Source organism: Agaricus bisporus (assembly GCF_000300575.1).
Source record: "Agaricus bisporus var. bisporus H97 unplaced genomic scaffold AGABI2scaffold_10, whole genome shotgun sequence".
In the NCBI taxonomy this organism is placed as follows: Eukaryota; Fungi; Basidiomycota; class Agaricomycetes; order Agaricales; family Agaricaceae; genus Agaricus; species Agaricus bisporus.
In genome coordinates, this window is record NW_006267345.1 from 682,393 (window position 1) to 702,566 (window position 20,174).

At 46.7% G+C, this 20,174-nt stretch overlaps 5 protein-coding genes across 5 annotated transcripts; 3 read left to right on the plus strand and 2 right to left on the minus strand.

Moving 5' to 3' along the window:
- Positions 1–316: 316 nt before the first annotated feature.
- On the minus strand, positions 317–4,099 carry AGABI2DRAFT_37330 (hypothetical protein; the record flags this gene model as incomplete). Its single annotated transcript, XM_006454948.1, has 6 exons — positions 317–496; positions 568–835; positions 901–1,837; positions 1,889–3,205; positions 3,254–3,517; positions 3,568–4,099. Coding segments are annotated over 6 exons (3,498 nt in total), but the record flags the coding sequence as incomplete, so codon positions are not given.
- A 186-nt stretch (positions 4,100–4,285) lies between these two features.
- Positions 4,286–5,697, minus strand: AGABI2DRAFT_194899 (hypothetical protein). Its single transcript, XM_006455195.1, has one exon. It carries the CDS (start codon positions 5,364–5,366, stop codon positions 4,350–4,352), a length of 1,017 nt encoding a protein of 338 aa, XP_006455258.1. The 5' UTR covers positions 5,367–5,697; the 3' UTR covers positions 4,286–4,349.
- Positions 5,698–11,387: 5,690 nt separating this feature from the next.
- Positions 11,388–13,342, plus strand: AGABI2DRAFT_209664 (hypothetical protein; the record flags this gene model as incomplete). Its single annotated transcript, XM_006455196.1, has 3 exons — positions 11,388–11,419; positions 11,471–11,594; positions 11,648–13,342. Exon 3 carries the CDS (start codon positions 11,738–11,740, stop codon positions 13,340–13,342), a length of 1,605 nt encoding a protein of 534 aa, XP_006455259.1. The 5' UTR covers positions 11,388–11,419; positions 11,471–11,594; positions 11,648–11,737.
- A 538-nt stretch (positions 13,343–13,880) lies between these two features.
- Positions 13,881–15,424, plus strand: AGABI2DRAFT_50798 (hypothetical protein; the record flags this gene model as incomplete). The annotated part of the gene is made up of 7 exons (XM_006455197.1): positions 13,881–14,110; positions 14,162–14,212; positions 14,278–14,350; positions 14,405–14,511; positions 14,605–14,712; positions 14,885–14,977; positions 15,025–15,424. Coding segments are annotated over 7 exons (1,062 nt in total), but the record flags the coding sequence as incomplete, so codon positions are not given.
- Positions 15,425–17,467: 2,043 nt separating this feature from the next.
- Positions 17,468–19,846, plus strand: AGABI2DRAFT_194900 (hypothetical protein). The gene is made up of 13 exons (XM_006455198.1): positions 17,468–17,789; positions 17,843–17,904; positions 17,960–18,046; positions 18,102–18,183; positions 18,246–18,312; positions 18,359–18,558; positions 18,613–18,708; positions 18,763–19,235; positions 19,286–19,372; positions 19,430–19,483; positions 19,541–19,551; positions 19,608–19,666; positions 19,720–19,846. Exons 1-13 carry the CDS (start codon positions 17,519–17,521, stop codon positions 19,770–19,772), a joined length of 1,602 nt encoding a protein of 533 aa, XP_006455261.1. The 5' UTR covers positions 17,468–17,518; the 3' UTR covers positions 19,773–19,846.
- Positions 19,847–20,174: the final 328 nt, after the last annotated feature.

Consider the following 20,174-nt stretch of genomic DNA (forward strand, 5'->3'; position numbering starts at 1 on the left):
GTACAGGAGCTTTTTTTTCACCCATACGAGGGGGAAAAGAAAGGGAAAAAAAGCATAGTAGATGAAGTTGAGAGGCAAAACAACGTAGCGAGGTAAAAACGGAAAATGCTAACTATAAACTATATATATGCCATATGCGTTGATAATCTAATGCGGGAGAGGGGGTAAAAAGACGAGGGAAGTGGTTATAGGGCGAACAAATAAAAAGAAGCAGGGTATTAAAAGAACACAGCACTTTTGAAAAAAAGCATATCAAACTCAAGTAACCCACTACCAAAGAAGAAAAGAAAAGAAAAGAAAAAAAAAACCTTCATGAATCCGGCAACTCGAAATAACTTCTAAAAACCGATTCATTGGCAAGTCCCGTTTCTCTCACCACTCGATGTACATGCAAAAACAATCTCGGAAACCTTCTCGTGAAATACGCCAGGAACCCTTCCGGCATAGGTCCTAAATGCCGTTTGACATTATCTGGTAAATCTTGATAATGATGTTTCTGTAAAAGCGCCGCACGTAGTACCGTCAACGAATTGTAATGTAGAGCAGTAAAAGGAAGAGAGAACGAACCTTATTCCTCAAAGCTCTCAACAAATCTTGTACACTCCTCCCATCATACTTCCTATATTTCCCCAAATTCTCAATAAACACTCTATCCATCCTCGAATGCCAATCATTCCCAATTATACCCTGCACATTCTCCTCCAAAGCTAATAGATCAGGATCTTTCGGATCCCTACACATGAATTCAAATCGATCCGATGCTTCTTGCAAGAAATTTAATCGTCTTGAACAGTCCCAGAAAAATGGATGTAACAGACACGACGTTGTATCCGGGCTATCAAAAAATCAAACAATTTGAGATTGAAAGGTTCAAAGGACGAATGAATGCAAATGACGTACCGTTCAGAGGGTATAGGATCCAACATTTTTTCAATCAAATCCGCAGCTTCAGTACCTTCCTCTCCAAACCTCTCCAACATCTCCAAATTCTTCTCATTCTTCATTATATTCACTTCCCTCTCATACCTATCTCCAAACGGATGACCGCCTCCAGTCAAGGTATAGTAATACAAACATCCCAACGCAAAAATATCCACACTCTTCGTCAATTTCGTTCGTCTCCCCTTGCCAGGGTTCGACGAGGATGAGGACGAAGAGTTACTCGAAGACGTTGAATGGGTGGAAGAGTTATGATTTCCGCCGTGGATGGTAGCATTGGAACCCCGAGATGACTGGTCGTCTCCCATTTCATCATCCAACTTGACTTCACCCCGTAATATTTCCGGTGCACGCCAACCAACAGTACCAGCAGCCATAGCCCCATGAACAGTGGGCATAAAACTCGTCTGGTCCACATCCAATTTCTTACACAGCCCAAAATCCGAAATCAACATCCGATAATTCGTTCCCCTCGCTGCCGCGCCTCCCCCACTCCCCGCACCACTGAGCCCACCACCCTTAGTCGAAACCAAAATATTCTGGGGCTTAATGTCCCTATGAACCAATTTCAAAGCATGCAAATGTCTCAAGCCATTTGTAACCTGCTTCAGCGCTCTCTTCGGGTCAAAGCTAACAGCAATATCCCTCCAGGCATCTCTATCCGGCATCTCAATCAAATCCGCCAAACTCGCCGGACATAGCTCCAAAGCGATATATAGGAATCCAGCATGAGCTTCTTGATAGTAGTATCGAATGACGTTTGGATGATCATCGGATTCTTGTAAAATCGATACTTCACGAGAAGCGAGCGTGACGAAATCGGCCAAAAGACGCTTGACTGCCACTGCTCGACCTTGGAGTGAACCCTTGTAGACCACAGTCCCATGAGAGCCGTAACCTTAAACGCTTTTAGTAAAAGAGACAAGAAAGGTACGAGGAAGTAACATACCGAGGATGTTATCGGAAACGACCAATGAAGGTTTTGGAGCGCTTACAGCTTTCGGAGTACTTGTCAAAATCAACGAACTCGGCATTTTCGGTAATTTCGTTCCTTCTTCACCAAGATCTACCGCAACGTCTTTCCCATTCATCTTCATATCATTCGGTACGGGGTCTCCAGTCCCATTTTTAGCTTTCTTAGCACCTCGTTTGCCTCTTCGCGTTTTCTTTTTGGGTGTCGTTGGATCATTGCCACGCCCGACAGCAGGAGCAGCAGGGAGATCATCATTCTCTCCTTCTGTTTGAACCCCTCCGTCCAGATCTTCTTTATCTGTTTCGTCTCCGGCCCCAGTAGGCAGTTGGGGAGTAGGTGGCAGCGGTTTGACGGTCGATGCTGTTACAGGAGGCAATACCAAAGGCGAGGAAGCTTGATTTTGTTCGGAAGATATCGGCTCCTCTCGAATTTCCTTTATCTCTTTCGCCACTACCGCTGACACGTCATTTTGGGTTATATTTATAACCGTTGGTTGTTGTTCCACCACGTCCTTCTGCACGATCCAAGAAGAACCACTTTTCCATCTCAAAATCCCAAACGTCACTAAAAATCCCAAAATCAAAGTCGTCCATACTGCTTTCCCAATACCAAGAACACCGCTCCCAGCAAATACCGGTGATGGCGAAACATCATCAGATGCTTCAGTTGGAGGATCGATACTCAAAGGGCGGTTTTTACTTTCATTGGAAGGAGATTGTTGTTGAGAATAGGATGATGGATCGATATAATCGTTCTGTTCGGGTGATGCATCCAATAAACGTTTCATCCTCGTTTCGTGACCATCACCTTGATCTAATTCGAGTCTGTGGATACCAACTAGGCATCTTCGATCGTTTAGAATCGTCGCATGACATTGGAGGTTCTCTTCCAGCCGATGAGATGACGACAGAGAAGATTTGGCTTCATGTAGCTTCCTGCGTCGAGTTATTTCGTCTACACTCGTGACTTCTTCATCTTCATCTTCATCTTCTCCAGAAAGACCGTCTTTGCCGTCGAGTAGTGGATGACCTTTTCGTTGTTGTGGTTGATTTTGTGGGCGACCAAAGGCGACCAACGGGAAACGATTTGGTGTAAGAGCGAACAAACTGCCAGTTTCTTCCACTAGTCCAATGTAAGCTGAAAGTGGGGATTCCTTTGTCATGGGGGAAAGACCAGGTATAAGATCATGTATCCGAGGTCGAGGTTGAAGCAGAACGAAAGGATGAGTTGAGATGTCTAATTTGGATGATGGTTTGCGGTTCACGACATCAAAAACAGCGACACTGAACAGATCTTAATACATGCAAATTTATAGATTGATGTCAACTTACATGGGTTGACTGAAAGCATTGCGTGCCCATAATAAATGGTCGTTGTAAGTAGTAGCGATGGAGTCGACGGAGGATTTGGCTTTGAAAGAAAGGAGTTCGCCACTAGGCAACGATTGGATATAGGTGTTGTCTTTGGTGCGGCGGTAAAGGGACTGAATGTGGCTGTCCTGTCTGTTAGGGCCATATGTAGAAAAAGAAAGATTTTGAATGGGGGGCCGGGTAACGGATCCATCAAGCTTTCCTGAACGTGTGGATATGATCGATACATGGTAGTCTGTGCCGCGCTTTTAGCCGCGCGTTGAAAAAAGAGCGGGGAGATCATACCGGTACGACCAATATAGACTTCAGCGGGAGGGGTTTTCGGCGGTACGCTGTCCTCCAACTCATCCAAATCCAACTCGTCCTTGATATTATCAAACTGGTCCCAAGGGCATTCGGAATTGAGAGTTGCCTTGATTTTACCGGTTTGGAGTTCGACGACGAGCAAAGATGTTTCCTTTTTGCCTACAAAGACCCTGCTGTCGTCCTCGCCTCTGAAACTAAAAGGGGACATATCGACAAGTTCCTGCATGGAAAAAGGGAAGCGTTGAAGGGGCGAGGACGGATTCGGCATGATATAGATGTCGCCCGACTGCGGCTCTATGATGTAGGCAGCTTGGCTGTTGTCATCGGTGACCTCTGGATCATAGTCTATATGGTCTGTGCGGACTAGGGGAGATAATGCTGCGGGGCTGGAAGATGAGGAGTTGGAAGCGGGGGTCATGGACCAGAGGGTTTCGCCAGAGGTGCGGTTGAGCGCATGGAGTTTGCCGTCCACCGAGGCCAAGAGGACGATGTCGAGGAGCTCCAAGTCATCGAGATGGGCATCTGGCTGGTCGCGGGCGGCGTGTGAGTATTGGTATGGATTGGGGCGTTCTGCGAGGGCAGAGTGGGCGGGATGAGGGGGATGGATAGAGAGGATGCGGGCGAGGGCGACGGTGGCTACGACGAGGAGAGGGAAGAAGAGCATCTGGACATTGCCTGGCCAAGGCTCAGCAGCACAGGGAACAGGGGCACTCTATTTGCCTATATTTGTCCGTACATCACTATCATCACTATCGGAGTTTCTATCGGAGCTGTCGGGTATTAAATACAATCAAGTACAACGACCCAACACACAGCCCGGCAGCCACTGCGGCACACGCGTAGCAGAACGCATACCGGCACCGCTGCACCCACGGATCAAACATCCGCCGCCCGCTCTCCGGCCGCCCTCGCACCTCCTGCAGCTTCACCCCGTACATATGGTCCAGCAGCCGGTTCGGCTTTGCTACCAGCCGCACTGCGATCCCCCGTCGCCGCTCGGGACTGGCGGGCGGGCGCGACACAAAGGGATAGCCGAACGAAATGCCGCGCAGGGACCGTTTGGGATCGTTTAGTCTCGCACGACCGTCGTCGGAACTTTGTTTCTCGGAAATCCACCTGGGAAGCGGCGGGTAGATCTCCTTGTTCTTGCCCTTGGCCACTCTCCGTTTTCTTCTCACGCAGCAGCAAATCATCTCCTTCCAGCCTCCTTGTCTCCCAGAGAAATAAAATTCCCAGACGCCCATCTTGGCTGGTTGCTCTCCCATGCTCGTGAAATGCCACCCTCCCACAAGCCATAGCACAGGACATACGAATCCCAGCCAGAATGCCCAGAATCCTGGCGTCACCTTTCCCAACCAAACTCCGAGTATGCCACGCTGTTTCTTGGCTTGCAGGAAAATGGTCGTAATGCTCTGACGTGTGGGTATGCCCCTTTCGTGATCTCGGTCCCAGCGACGTGTGATGAATGATTCGGAGGCTGATGGCGGCGACGGTGATTTCGCAGGAATCCCAGATGGCCCTGCTTCGACCTCGTATTCTCTCCTGATCGTGTCCGCGTATCGAACGGAGTCTCTCTCATACCCATAGCCGTATCCATATCCGTACCCATACCCATATCCATACTCGTCTTCATCAGCCTCTTCACCTGGCGCAGACATCATATCGTCTCTTGACACTCCCTCCTCATACCCATAATCATCATCTTCATTATCATCATCTTCCTCAAAAGTCCCTTCTTGACTCCCTTCGATGGTTGGCATCACACCCACAGTTCCCATCGAACTACTATACCTCCTTCCAGACCTCCTTCTCGGTGGACGTGGTCCCACATTTGGATGAGGCCCCGGGAAATGAGGCCGTAAATCCAACGGTGGAATTGTTGGCGGTTCAGTAGATACGTTCGATCCTGGTGTTGATGCCCTCGTTGATGCTTTCGGCGAAACGTTCCCATCTTCCTCTTCCCCTTCTTTAACATCTACATCATGACCCCCACCACCGGTTCGTGATGTTGTGACGGATCTAATGGACCCTTGCCTCGCCGTTCCACTATGGCGGACATTAGCCGAAGTACTATTACTTCCTTGTGATCTTTGCGATTCGGTTCTGTTCAATGGTCTCAAGAGGAAAGGTGAAGTGTAAACCGGCGATGGCCCTGATAGTAAAAGTCGATCTTTTCATTAATTCCTTCACAACGAGGAAAACAGCCGACATACGTGTTAATTCAGGTGTACCACCACCATGAGCTTCACCCACGACATTTCCACCTGCCGCAGCAGCAGTCATCATACCCGGTCCTGAACTCGGACTAGCAGGTCCAACATTATCTGCCTGTGTTTGACTTGTAGGAGTCGCGTATTGTGATAATGGTGAACCGATCGTGGCGGCTGTAGCGGGTGTTATGGGTGTAATTGGACTTTCACCAGATGAACTTTTGAATCGCCGAACTGTCGAATTTCCTGCAACTTCCTGGTTTGCTCCACTGTCCGCAACAATCGTTAAATCCGCATCGCCATATCCGCTTGCAGCAACCTCGGATATACTCTTCCTCCTCAGGCCTCGACCACCGGCAATGACGGAATCAGATCCAAGGACTGAGGACGACGAAGTCGATCGAGGTTTTCGTAATGAACTCTTCGAGCCATGCGTAGTAGCACCGCCACCACCTCCTCCGTTGGACGATACTATCAGTGAATTTTGGGTCGATTTTCGTGAAGCTAAAGTGGAAGCTGGTGTTGGAGATGTTGGAGACTGTTCGACTATTGGCGAAAGTTGATGAATGAATGGTTGCGGGTGGTGGTGGGCAGCGTGATGGCTCGTCGGACGTTGTTGATATTGGTATTGATGAAAACTAGAACGAGATGGAGGAGGCGGAGGAGGAAAGTTGCTGGTATGAAGTCGAAGAGGAGCGTTACTATAATGATCGTATTCACTTGATTCGGGTATGTCGTCTTCTCCTGCTTCTTCTTCTTCTTCTTGCTGTTGTTGCTGTTGTTGAAGATACTGTAGTTGCAGTTGTCGCATTCGAAATTGAAGCAGTTGAGAACGATATAGAGTCAAACTTTGATGGTGTGGTTGTCCTTGTTGATGCTGCTGCTGCTGCTGCTGCTCCTCTAGGTTTTCTTCTTCGTCGTCTTCTTCAAAATCATGGAAAACCTCATCTTCATCTTCTTCAACTTGAGTTACCACTGTTCCGACAACCGAACTATTCCGATTTCGGCCATAATGTTGTTGTTGATATTGATGACGCCGACTGAAAGACCCCATAGGCCTATTATCTTCAATCTCATTCAACATCTGCCTTTCCAACTGTCTCACTTCACCATCATCATCGACAAGATTCTCCTCCCCATCCCCCTCTTTTCCCCTTTCCCTTTCCGCTCCATGATCGTCTCTCGAAGGAGAACCGAAAACGAGTTGTTGAAGTCGTTTTGGATCATTCGATGAGGAATGCAATGAAGTCTGCGCTGTTGTGTCATGATTAATGTTACTGTGTCCCAAATTCGTGGTATTGACCACTGAAGAGGAAGAAGCGTCCGCATTTGGAGGTGGTGCGGATGAAGAGAAAAAGGAAGAAGAGAATCTGCGTTTCCATTGGGATACAAGTGCGTCAACCAACATTGTGTTTGAGGGATTTCAAAAATTAATATTTTGTCCGAAAAAGAAAAAAAACAGAACTTTTGTTGCAAGAACGGGAAGAGAACAAAAGGGGTGAATGAGGAAATTGTGTGTGGGGGATAAAATCAGAGATAGCGAAGCGAAAGCACCACAATCTTATACCGGAGTGCGTGTGTGTAAAGGAAGAGGGGAAACAGATGAAGAACGAAACTTGCGGCAAAGACACGTTAGTTAGGCGGGGTTTGCCTCGAGGCAAAAGGGTCCTCGCTCTCGAAGGAGGTCCCATCCTCGTATGCACATGCACTCTATATATATCAAAAGTAGACTACCTACTGCGCTGTAGACAGCAAGCAGCACAGTAGGGTATTACTGAATCATCGAAATACGGAACAATTCAAACTGCGTTTTACTACTCGTTATCGCCAGCTAAGCACCATTTCGGAGCCGTATAACCGTACTTTAAGTACTATGTAACCCCCGGCCACGATGATCCCTCAGCATCCGGCGATTCGGTCTACTCAGGAACCAAAATAAATAAGAAGGTTAATCGAAAAGATTGATCATATAGAAATGATTCCGAGTCATTGTAATGGTTGGTCTTGAAAACACGTGTGTGTTTTAAATGAATCGCAGCGGGTCGTGAACTTTATTCTGGTCTGGGGCTTGTTTAAATTCAACATTTTGAGTTGTGCCCCATGTGGAAGGGTCGGTCGGTCGTATATACCGTGCGTGTGATGTACTCGGGTGTACGTTGAATACGATAAGCTTGCTTGACAGTTACGGGATGTTGAACGTTGATCTATCTCAGGGTGCGCGCCGTTTTGCTACTTCTTGTGTCGACCTTCGAGGGAAAAGGGTCCCCCCCCCCCCGGTGATGGGTTTCGTCGATCTGGTATGGTATGAATAACTGTTTTTCTGTGTTCAAACACCGCGGCAGTTGGTTGAAACTTGACGCGTGTATAAATGATTAGTGCTTAGTTTCATTGAACAATGTGGTGAACACGAGGATTTGGATCAGTATTACGCGATGCCCAAAAAAGAACAAGAACGAAAACCTGACGAAAACCATATATTTCTGATATTGTTTGAACATCTCGGAAGTAATCCATAGTCAAAACATGTTTTGACTGCAGTATGTATCGCAAGAAAAATATTTGCTGATAAATATAACTGTCAGTTCGCAAGCCAGTGACGTAGAACCCCACAGAGTCCTTGTTTTTTTTTTTTTCAGTAGAAATTCGGGCTCACTCGGACTAGTATACCAGTAAGCAGGTAAAAATATATTCAGGTTGAAACACTTGAACTCCGGCTCCCAGTGGTTCGTTCGCCTTGTCAGTTCGGGTTGGATACCAAAGTTTCCAGCTTGATGATGATGAGGAAGATGATGACAGTGGGTATTTGTGACTCACGTGTGTACGATGATCAAAAATCATATCAATCATTCCGAGAAGGCCTTGGATCTTGAAAGCTGAAAATGATGATCGATGCACTTCTCTGTCTACACATTAGCCTGGACCTGATGAGAATGTTCCAAGAAGTTCATAGTAGAAACTTTGAATGAAGTTTATAAAGGCTGCTGACCTGATGACGCAGTGATTTTTACCGTTGGAGGGACCGCGACGTTAAACTTTCAAACGAAGGCCTGGAACTTGTACTTTCTTATGCTAATAAAATGCATTAAAGAGATATGAAGCTTGAGGTCATGGATGACGATTGTGTTAATTGGGTTCAGCGATTACCAGATATGATCGTTTAGATAAGTTACGTTCTGTAAAAAGATTTAGTTAATGGATGCTGACCCAAGTTCATATTCACATTGTTCTAGCACTTAGCTAACTGCTGGGAGATGCGATCCTGTTATCTGACCATCTATTCCTATGTTGGGGAATACGAAGACATAGAATAATATTGCTGAATAGTTGTCGTCGTCAAGACGTAAAATGAGTCTGATCGCGCAATCATGAAGCTCGCGAAAGCCATCCACCCGCCATACTTCATATGGCCACCAAAGCTATCCACTATCCTAATTTTTTGTAATGAAATATTTTGTCGTTGAGAAAATAGTGAGCCCTTTTTTGTCATTTAAGTTTCACTGCATTAAATCCTATACGAAATATGAGCTTACTTGGGTTCATCAGGGAGTGGTCGAGTGTTCGCCAACGAAATCTAGGGAGGTCATGAGACAGAACTTAGCTCGGCCTAATATATTGCTATTGATGTCGTCGGTTCAATGGGGTTGCACTCGACGCGTGGGCTTGGGGTTTTTTGGGCAGTCGACGTTATACAATTATCTTGTCTTCTTATTTGCCGGCTTTTTTCCCCAGCTGGGGTCGTCGAACTGTTTCACATGCAGGTCAGCAGGATTGATTTTCTGGAGATGTGTCAAACATGTCTCTCACTTGTCAAACGTCCATTGGTGCCTCTTTGAACCTATCTTGACTCCTGCCTGTGATCTCGGGAGTCGTGAGACGTGACGCTATTTGCTTTGATTCGCTCTTGGGAAACAGCCCTGTGTAAGGATATCAGATGTTGTAAAAATAAAAAGAATAACTTTATCTGAGCCTGTGAGAGAATCGACGTCGTGATGGGAGAAAGATGCTAATAATCTAGTGTCGCTGCAGAATTATTGTTCATACGTGCGCTATTCTCCTGAAAGCGAGGCGAAAGAGCACTGGTCAGAAGCGAAAGTGCTCGAGTTTGAGTTAATAACAGGCACCCAATTTCCTAGATTATGTCCTCCAAGTCCTTGAGCGTTATAAATATCTTTCTACTGATGTTTAGAGCGGAGACGCCGGGTGTCGGTATGTCATAAATAAAGAAGACTTCGCGACATGACGAAGAGATAGCACCACAAGGGGACAGTTAACAGATGACAGCTATCCCCGAATGATATCTCTCGGCATTGCTCAGAAGGCTTCTGTTGCTCACAAGTCAAGTTGTTCGGAAGTCTTCTGACGATTATGACACGCTTAACTTGACATATGAGGCACTTTCAATGGTTAACGAATAGTCCCGATAGTTTACGAAAGGTTGAGAACCAAGGCCGAGCTTGGACCCATTCTAGTCTCGTCTATATAGGAGAGCTCCAGAGCCCAGATTCCGAACGCCGCCCCTGCTCATATTGTTATGCTTCTTGAGATCTTGATTTCTACCAACCAAAGGAAATCGAGATAAGCGTATTTCCCCGAGATTCTAGTAGTGATCCTGCTCCTTGGGCCATCGGTGCTTACTTTGAGGACCCAGACTATAGATTTAGGTATCAACACATATCGACAAGCGGAAGAGCAGGCAGAACGAGGAATGACGTAAATGAACCAGTAAGTAGCTATAGCCATACAGTATTGCCTCATGCAGCTGGGAGTCCAGGTTGTTGTCGAGCCACTTGAAATGGGTCCCGGAAAGTGTTATCCTGGAAGAGAGGCAATCCAGACCCGTAGGAGCTGAAAATTCAAAATACGGTCGACTTCGAAAATCGATGTTCGACACGCAACGTAGATTCGCCGCAGAATAGTGGAAGCCCGATGCTTGAACCCTCTCAGAAGTACGGGGTTTGCACCGAATAGACAACCTTCAGTTTCGGAGCGTCGGAGTTCGTTTCGGCAGTCGCCATTGTTATATAATCCACAGGCTCATCACAACATATGATGCACCCGGGACGGTGGTACTTATTTCTTGCGTTCTACTCACAAGCCATTTATGTCAAGTGGTCAACGAGCAACAGACTGCGGCACTATGTTGTCTTCCTCCGCCTGCCTCGGGGTACAAACTAGCCACTTTGGTCCTCACAAATTTGCGCATGATCTCCCATGACTTATATGAACAAGAATTACTCGGGCTCCCTGACTTGAACAATGTGCCGACACTCCGCACGACTCCATTACCTCCATTTCTTTGACAAAAGAGATGCATAAACTAGTATCAGGTGCAATTGTTCTATGGCGAAGGTCTACCAATGAGATGACAAAAGCGCTTATTGTTACCTATCCGGCATGTGAACCATGGGTCAATTGTTTCGAATTCTTCCATTCCGGTCCGCTCACGGGGTGTCTCCTCACTCTCTTATATTGGTCACTTGTGTCGTCTCACTCTTCTCCGTAATTCACGCGTTCCCTTCCACCGCCTGAGAGTACTGCTTGTCCGTCATGTTCATTCCGTATAAACCCCACGCGACCGGTATATACAGAAAGAGACATAGACCACCAGTCCCCTCACTCGAGTAAGTCAATTTTTTTGCAATCAGGCCATGAATTAATCAATCGTTCGACAGCGCCCGACTGGCTCTTGCAAAAGAGAAGAAGGATTCAGCTCCTATTTCCAGCACCCAATGTACTCCTAATTCGCCTCCGAATGTTAATCGATCTTTGATTCCCTCTCGATTTAAGAAGCCTCCTGTATGTCTTTCTCTGGTTTTCCAGTTGGTACTCTGATTAAACTCCTCAAATAGCAGAGTCATGAGGTCATCCAGCAAGCAAAACAACGCAACGGAGGATTAGCGGCATGTAGGCTTCCAGAGGACCTATACTCTTTAATTTTTATGGAGTGTGCGCAGCTACCCCTGAGAGATTTAGAGGGCTGGAGTTGGATGAATGTGTCATACGTCTGCTCGAGCTGGAGGAATGCGGCTCTGCGGTGTCGAAGACTATGGGCTTTTGTTGATTTCACTTGTCACGAGCGGACAATAGCTTCTCTGAACCGGGCAAAGGGCATACCGTTATCAATTCGAATAGTGGCGAATCAACGTAATCACCGGCAATTGAGGAGTGTCCTTACTACTGCTCAACAGATCCGAGAAATTCATCTCGAGTCCTCGTTCGACGATATCCAACCTCTCCTGGAGTCTCTCGCACATCCTAACCCTGCCTTGAGTTCCCTTACCATCGATGTTTTTCCGATGGATTCGCCCCACTGTTATTCTCGTCCGATTTTCCCCTCTTGCAGAACTCTACCAAATCTACAAATTGCTCACCTGAACGCCGCTCCCCTTTACCTTCTACCCCCCAACTGTCCTTCCCTTACCAACCTCACCCTACGTAACCTCCCACAAAGCGAAAGTCGGTCTGGCATCCTGAAATTACTTTCTAATTTGCCGCAGCTACAACGCCTTACTGTATTACAGTGCACGATGCCAAGAGGAAGCCTCCCCGCTCAAGTACACCTTCCGAGCCTTCTGTATCTGAATGTCGGAGGATCTTTGGAGCAAATCGCTGATTTTCTCGAATTCATCACCATCACTCCCTCTTGCCAATTGTGTTGTTCTCTACAACAAATGGATAAAATTTCGGACAACCTATGGCGATTTTGCCAATCCATTAGTTCCTTCTCATCCGCTTCAAATCAGGATGTGCCAATAGAAACACTTGTTCTAACGTGCCACGAAAAATCCTCGAGATTTACGACATCATATGAACCTAATCCCGAGTTTCGTCAATCAATCCGCATTCGTGCCTTCGGAGCGAAAGCCAAGCCAGGATGTGCAACATTCGATTTATCTATCGGACCTGGTGGTCAAACTATTTCTGACGATGTCATGATACGAACGCTCTCTGGTATCTTACGAGCCCTCGTTCTGACGAGCGTACAGACCCTTTCTTTGCAAAATATCGATGTCATTACTCAGAAGGCCTGGACGGAATTTCTCCGAGTGCTGCCACAGCTGCGTGTATTGGATATCAGAGGTTATGCGCCTTTCGGGTTGGCGTGGGCACTTCTGATGGACGTATTATCCATCGGCCCAGGCATACCACGTTTCTTGATACCCCGATTAGAGGACGTCTATCTTCATAATGTGGATTGTTCAAGTGGGAGCCTTATGGTGTCTCCAAAAGAGCAAGTCAACTCGTATACCAATATGGACGATTCGAGATTCATAGATGTACTTGTGACGTCTTTGAAGCGTCGACGGCGACAAAAACTAGAGTTGAGAAGTTTGACAGTGACAAGGTGCGACAAAGTATCGCAAAAGGCGCTGGAAGACGCTAGACGTATGATACCGCATTTGGTGTGGGACATTCGGGGAAGAATGAAGCAAGAGCCATCTGCGAGTTATCGTAATATTTATCCCGACGTTCCGAGGAACGATGCACGACATTATGATCGTTTAAAAGTATTGATCGACGAAAGTGTGTGTTCCGCTTTGTAGTTGTCTCTGCTTCTGCGATTTTAAGGCTTGTTTAAAGCCTCGTTTCTATTTACTGAGATACCCCTTTTTGTTCACCTGTAATCTCATCCTGTTGTTCGTAGTATCAGCCTCTTCAATTTATGCTTGATGTGCAGATAGTCATAGTTTCCATCGTCGCCAGTTCAATAGTATATCGCCATCCAGATCAGGACTATGTACGTGGAAAAGGTGCGAAAACACATACTAAGTTGTTGCAGACAACGGGGAGATTTTATGGACTAGAATATTGTGTCTAGCTCGAACAACGTAGGTGAATGCAGAATCTAAAATCAGTACCAGTTCCTTATCAACATTTCGAGTGATCGCCGTTGTTTCTCGAACGAGCGTACTTTACTGGAGAGCCAAAGATCAGATGTTGTTTTCTATAGCTTCTGATTAGTATAACCTACTTCAGTAGCACGCGGAGAACTCACTGGTACCGGGCCGAGGGGCGTTCACGTGTATGCGTCACATGGAAAATGCCTGTGTCACAACCAACGGATCACGTCTTCCCAAAGCCATGCCAGAGATTCCTGTCGACGCGCAGATTTTTGACATCGTATTTCATCCAACCTTCTCTACAGTATATGCTGGCCTTTTGACTGGACATGTTGAAGCATATGCGTACAATAGACAAGGAAGTCATCAGAAAGTTTTTTCGCTTCGGCCCTCAAAACGCTCCTGCCGTGGACTCAGTATAAGTGGGGACGGTTGCAAGTTGTACGCTGTGGGAAAGTCCAAGGCTTTGTAGTAAGTCACCGATATTCGGCTGTTTTCTTGTATTGAGATGCTCTGTTACAGCACGATCGACACCAAAACAGAGCAGCTGGAAAGTCGAACTGGAGCACATGAGTGAGTGATGTGCAAAACCTTCCACCTTCGTACCCGCCAAGAATTGATATCATTAGTATCTAAAGATATACCATAAATCGTGTCAAATACCTCATGCCATGGTTATTGAGTACTGGTGATGATGAAGGTGTTATCAAGGTATTGTTCTTTCAGGCTGATTTTCTTTCCCCGCTGTTGACTCTGAACATGCAGTTGTGGGACTCCCGCCAAAAGGATCCCGTTCAGACATATGACCATCATTTTGATTATATCAGTGATTTTTTGTGGTTGGAAGACAAAAAACAGTTAGTAGCCACAAGGTATGTGTTCAATCAAGATGCGGTTGAAATGATATTTCATCGACATCTCGAAATCTTTGGATGCCCCTTGATTTACTGCTTTTGGAATGTTAGTGCTGATGGAACCCTTTCTGTAATGGACGTTCGCTCCAAAAAGCCCAAGCCTATCGCACGTTCAGAAGACCAAGAAGACGAACTTCTGTCGATTGCGACCATAAAGGGGTAAGCTTCCTTTACTGCTGTCTATGACATTGGACAACCACATGGTGGAGAATTAGCGCCTCTTGAAGACACGGGGTGCTTCCTAAAATAATGGGTACCCACATTTTTACCGTGATGTGTGGTTGTCTACTATGATGTCATTCATTATCCTTCGACTGAGGTCGGGATGTAGAACATCAAAGATAATTATAGGGACGCAGCTGGGGATTTTGTCAGTTTTCAACCGCAGTAGCGGCTGGGGAGATTGCGTAGATCGTATTCCTGGGTAAGTTCAATCCATCCCAGTAGAGAGTGTCTGACGAATTGATGCAGGCATCCCATGTCCGTGGACGCGCTCTGCAACATACCATCAGACTTCCCGGAAATTGATCCCGCGAGCACGATTTTGACTGGTTCGTCAGACGGTTATGTACGCGCCGTGCAGATTTTACCAACAAAACTACTCGGAGTCGTGGCCGATCACAAAGATTGGCCCGTGGAGAGAATCGCCGTAGGCAGTGGAACAGGGGAACTGAGTCTTAATATGAACAATGAAGAACAGGAGGAAGAGTGGCACGGAATCGAAGGTACAGAAGAAGCAATGAGCCGTGGTGCAACCATATCCGATGACGAAAATGTTGAAGTTTCCCAATCAGTAGGACGCTGGTGGGTTGGAAGTGTGGGACATGAGGATGGTTTGAGGCTGACAGACTTGACGTCTTTCTTCCGCGACCGCGAATCTTCTCGGACAGGCACTGCGGGTAATGCCGATGACAGTGACGTTGAGGATGGTCGGTCGGAAGCATACGGCCAGAGCGAAGTCGAAGTCTCGGACTTCAAGGTGGATGCCACAGAGAGGGATGACGCAAATGAGACGCAACCGATTGTCAAACGGAAAAGAGGTCAGGTGAACGTTAAGACCGAAACGAAGAAGAAAAAGGGTAAGAAAAATGCTGTCGCGGTCGAGGATGCGTCATTCTTCAAGGACCTATAATTTAGTTCTGTTCGATCAAAAATATGAAGTGTTTCTGCATGGCGGTCACATTCCAAAGCTGACTGATTCGAGGGTGTTTCTTACAGATCAACTGCACATTAAGCAAACAGAAAGTGGTCCGGTTCAAGCGAGAAATGGTTTGTCCAGGCGACATTATGAAATTTACGTGCCTCGAAATTGGGGAAGAGTCACCTGATCTATTGACTCTGTCAGCGTGTGTAGGCACACACACAATTACCATGAATGAAAATCCAAAGGTAAACTACACATGGTTCGTTTTCAAGATCCGCTGCTGCACTTTCTGATTTATCTATCGGCCGCGGCTTGTCGGGCAAAGGCCTATTCTTCTAGACCTTACGGCAAGATACGTATTTGATTATTAGATTCATTGAAAAGGGAAGGTTGCCGTCGGCCGAGCTAGCCTTGTCTGAACCGGCGACTAGTATCTGTGAACTTGAAAAAGACCTCATACTTTACGATGGGTTACGACAAACCGACCTTAGACAACCTGATCTCTTAGAGCGCGTGGGTAAATTTCCGTAGGGATCAAAGAATGTCTGCCTTAAAAAACATATTGAATCAGCATTGAATGCACAAGAAAGAAAATCAATTTAATTGCCCACAGCCCCGAAGGCTGAATCAGGCCATATGATCAGGAGCGTTCAACGGAAGAAGCCTCCTCCGTTGCTGACAGGATTCGTTATCTAATCCCCCATGATATTCATTCTCTGGGCCTCTAAAATTGAGATCAGATCGAGGTCGTGAATTCGGGATAGAAAAGTCACTGTCCAAACTTGAACAGACCGTATGCCAGACTTCGAAAATTTAATAGATTGCATATTCGGGGAAAATAAATTTAACTGAATCGCCAAAGTATGGAGTATGCTTGAAATGAATTGTAACAAATTCAATTTTTCCGTTTGGGAAATTCATTTATTCTAAGGTTGGGTTCATGGACAATGAGCCATAGTCACCTGATGTGACATCGCAGTGACAATAATTCAATTACCTCGTTAATCAGAACGGCCAAAGGGGCGAGATCCTCTCTGATCTCGTCTCAAAATGTTAATACGGTCAGAAATTCGTCCAGATTAAAAAATCCAGCCGCGCCACCTTGTGGAATTGACCAAGCTCAAAAACTTGGCGGGATTGTTTTTGTCGAATTTCTCCATTTGCGAGCCGTATTAAGCTGGCAACCCCCAAAATGGCCAAATGTAACGCTTTTGTCACGATTTAGTCAGGTGACTATGGCTCGTTGTCCAATGACAATGTCCATGAACCCAACCTTACGGAAAATCATCTAATCGTCCACATCTTTCGCACAGTCGAAATCGTGAAGGTGCGGGGAAACAATGTGCGCCTACGGTGTGGAGCTCGATAAGAATACCACATTCCGGCGTGGGTCGAGTTCTGGCTCGCCCGAATTTGAGTGCATTGACAGAGCCAATGCACTGGTCACTGGTCACCTGGCGAACTGCAGTACTCAGTTCGCAAGATTTGCTCTTAAGGTTTGCTCTGTCCATCAATGATCATTACAGGAGTGGGAAGTTTGGAATTGGGCGAGGCTTGTCGTTTCGTAGTCGCGTCGTGTACAGTACTTTTGGGTCCCCACGACTAGCAATCCCTGGAGTGCCGACTGGAAGGTTCACTCACCCTTGGTACCCTTGAAGGACACGTTGTGATGTATGTTCATGTATGTCGCCCGTCTGGACCGGAATACAATGGAGTTAAGCACGTGCAGGTACAGACGGATCTTGACCTTGACGCGGGTTTATTAGACTACGACGTTGTCCTTCATTATCCGCTCAGTTAACTGGTTGTGAACCTTTTGTTATGTTGTCCATTGCAAGGCAGACAATTAGAAACCAGAGTCGCGTCTCTCGCGCTCTTTCCACTCGAGCTTCTACTATCCTTTCTAAATTGGATATTGACGCGAGCGCGGAAGTCCATGGCGTTTATGACGGCCAATGGGGCGGCTCCGGAGAAATAGTGGTATCTAGATGCCCAACGACGGGTGAGGAGTTAGCTCGCGTTAGGACTGCGTCCAAAGAAGAATTACGGGAAGCATTGGCACGGACCAGGGAAGCATATACCATCTTTCGCAGTGAGTTGGTATAATTTGAGTGCTGTAATTCAATCGTTGACAGAGGCTTGTAGACGTTCCCGCACCAAAACGAGGAGAACTTGTCAGGCAAGTTCGTGAAGCACTTTTTGCCAAAGTCAGTGCTTTTCGTAGATGAGCACTGCCTGTGTCTCTAATTCTTTGTTACTTAGCGCGATGACCTTGGAGCACTAGTGACTCTGGAGATGGGGAAAATACTAACGGAGGGTGTGGGGGAAGTTCAAGAGTTTGTCGACATCGTGAGTAACGTGTTGATACAGCAAGAGTGAAGGAGAAACATATTTCCCCCTCTAGTGCGATTATGCTGTTGGCTTATCGAGAATGATGAATGGCAGTTTCATTGCGTCAGAAAGGCCTGAGCATTCCATTCTCCACGGTGCGGAAATCAATCCATTTTTAGCCGTGGCTGTCTAGATGTTGACCTCCTCGAATGTATAGTTCCCAACCCTCTGGGTGTTGTGGCAGTTCTATCCGCGTTCAATTTTCCTGTCGCCGTCTATGGATGGTAAGGTCTTCCGCCATTTCAATCTTTGATTCTGAACTACATGTAGGAATCTGGCCCTTTCGATGGCTGCGGGAAATGCAACAATCTGGAAGCCTTCTCCTACCACTCCTTTGTGTTCTATTGCGATCACAAAAATAATATCCCGCGTGCTTGAGGCTAACGGCATACCAGGAGCTGTGGCAAGTCTGGTGACGGGTGATAAGGACGTTGGAGCGCCTCTGGTCAATGATCCTGGTGTAGAGCTTGGTAAGGCTTCAGCAGACTGGTATTACTCGCATAAGCGCTGACCTACTTGTATAGTCTCTTTCACCGGCAGTGAAAGAGTTGGGCGCATTGTTGGTCAAGCTGTAATGTCACGATTTGGGAAAACAATTTTGGAGCTCGGCGGTAATAATGGTATTATTTTCTTTTGATTTGATCCACAATTCGCTTAGAAAACTTTGCTTGTAGCCTCAATCGTCATGCCCGACGCAGATCTATCACTGGCTGTTCCGGCAGTAGGCTTCGGTGCTATAGGCACCGCTGGCCAGAGATGTACGTCAACCCGGCGATTGTATCTTCATCGGTCCGTAGCCGGTGAGTTTTTGGAACGGCTTGAGAAGCTCTACAAATCTATCAAACCCGGCGACCCTCTCGAGTCGAAGACTCTATTGGGCCCGTTGCATACTCGTGCTGCTTGTGGCATTTACTCGCAAGCCGTCGACCATTTGAAGTCGATTGGTTCAGAGCTCTTGGTCGGAGGGAAGGCATATGACTCTGCACCCTTCAAAGGTGGCAACTTCGTTGAACCCACGATCTCTGTTCACAAATCTGTGAATAAATCGGATAGCGTCTGGACAACAGAAGTCTTTGCTCCCATTCTCAATGTCGGCATATTTGACGAACTTGATCAAGCTATTGAGTGGAACAACGCCGTTCCCCAGGTTGGAGTAATTGCTTGTATGCCGATACATTGCTGATACTTTCGCCAAAGGGACTCTCCAGCAGTTTGTGGACTCGTGACCTCAGGAATGTCGGTAAATGGATCGGGCCCAGCGGCTCTGACACTGGAATCGTCAACGTGAGTGGACCTGGAAGATTGTTTTGTATACCGGACGTTCAAATTGAAAATTCTCAGGTCAACGTGGGTACCAGCGGCGCAGAAATTGGAGCTCCTTTCGGTGGTAACAAGGTTTGTGATCCGTGATTTTTTTTTCTCATACCGTTGAATAACCGTCCCATTCTCTAGAGCACTGGATGGTAATTATTGACTGCCCCATGTTGCATTTTTTTGTCCTTGACATTTGTCATTTTAGGGGCCGCGAATCTGGCGGTGACGCTTGGAAACAATACGTTCGTTGGAGTGCATGCACCAGTACGTCAAACGTGTTGTAAGATCTTCAGCAACTGACACCTCATGGCCTGTAGTCAACTTTTCAAACGAAGCGCCTCTGGCGCAGGGTGTCAACTTCTCCGCATAGATGGACTTTGTAGGACTAGGACTAAGCTATCTTATGTCCTCGTTTTAATATATCAATGTGGATTCTCGCAATCAGTAGTGACCATATGTCCGGGTCTTGTGCGCTTTCATGCCCCGCATCATTGATCATTTTGATCTGGCTCGGTTCGTTCAGGACCACCTATATCGGGTAGAGATCTGACGTGATGATTTCCGTAATCCACAGCGGTTCAACCTTATTCAAACTGAGCAATCGGCGAGCAATGCCAGTATTGGAGTCGCTTATTTGTGATCCAACAGCCAAGCGATTGTAAATCAGTCTTTTAGCGGGTGTGAAAGAGAACTTGGATTATGGCAGCCCTTACGGAGAAAGATGTTCATCCCATGTGGGTTTAACAATCTTCGCCACTGTGTCTCCATCCAC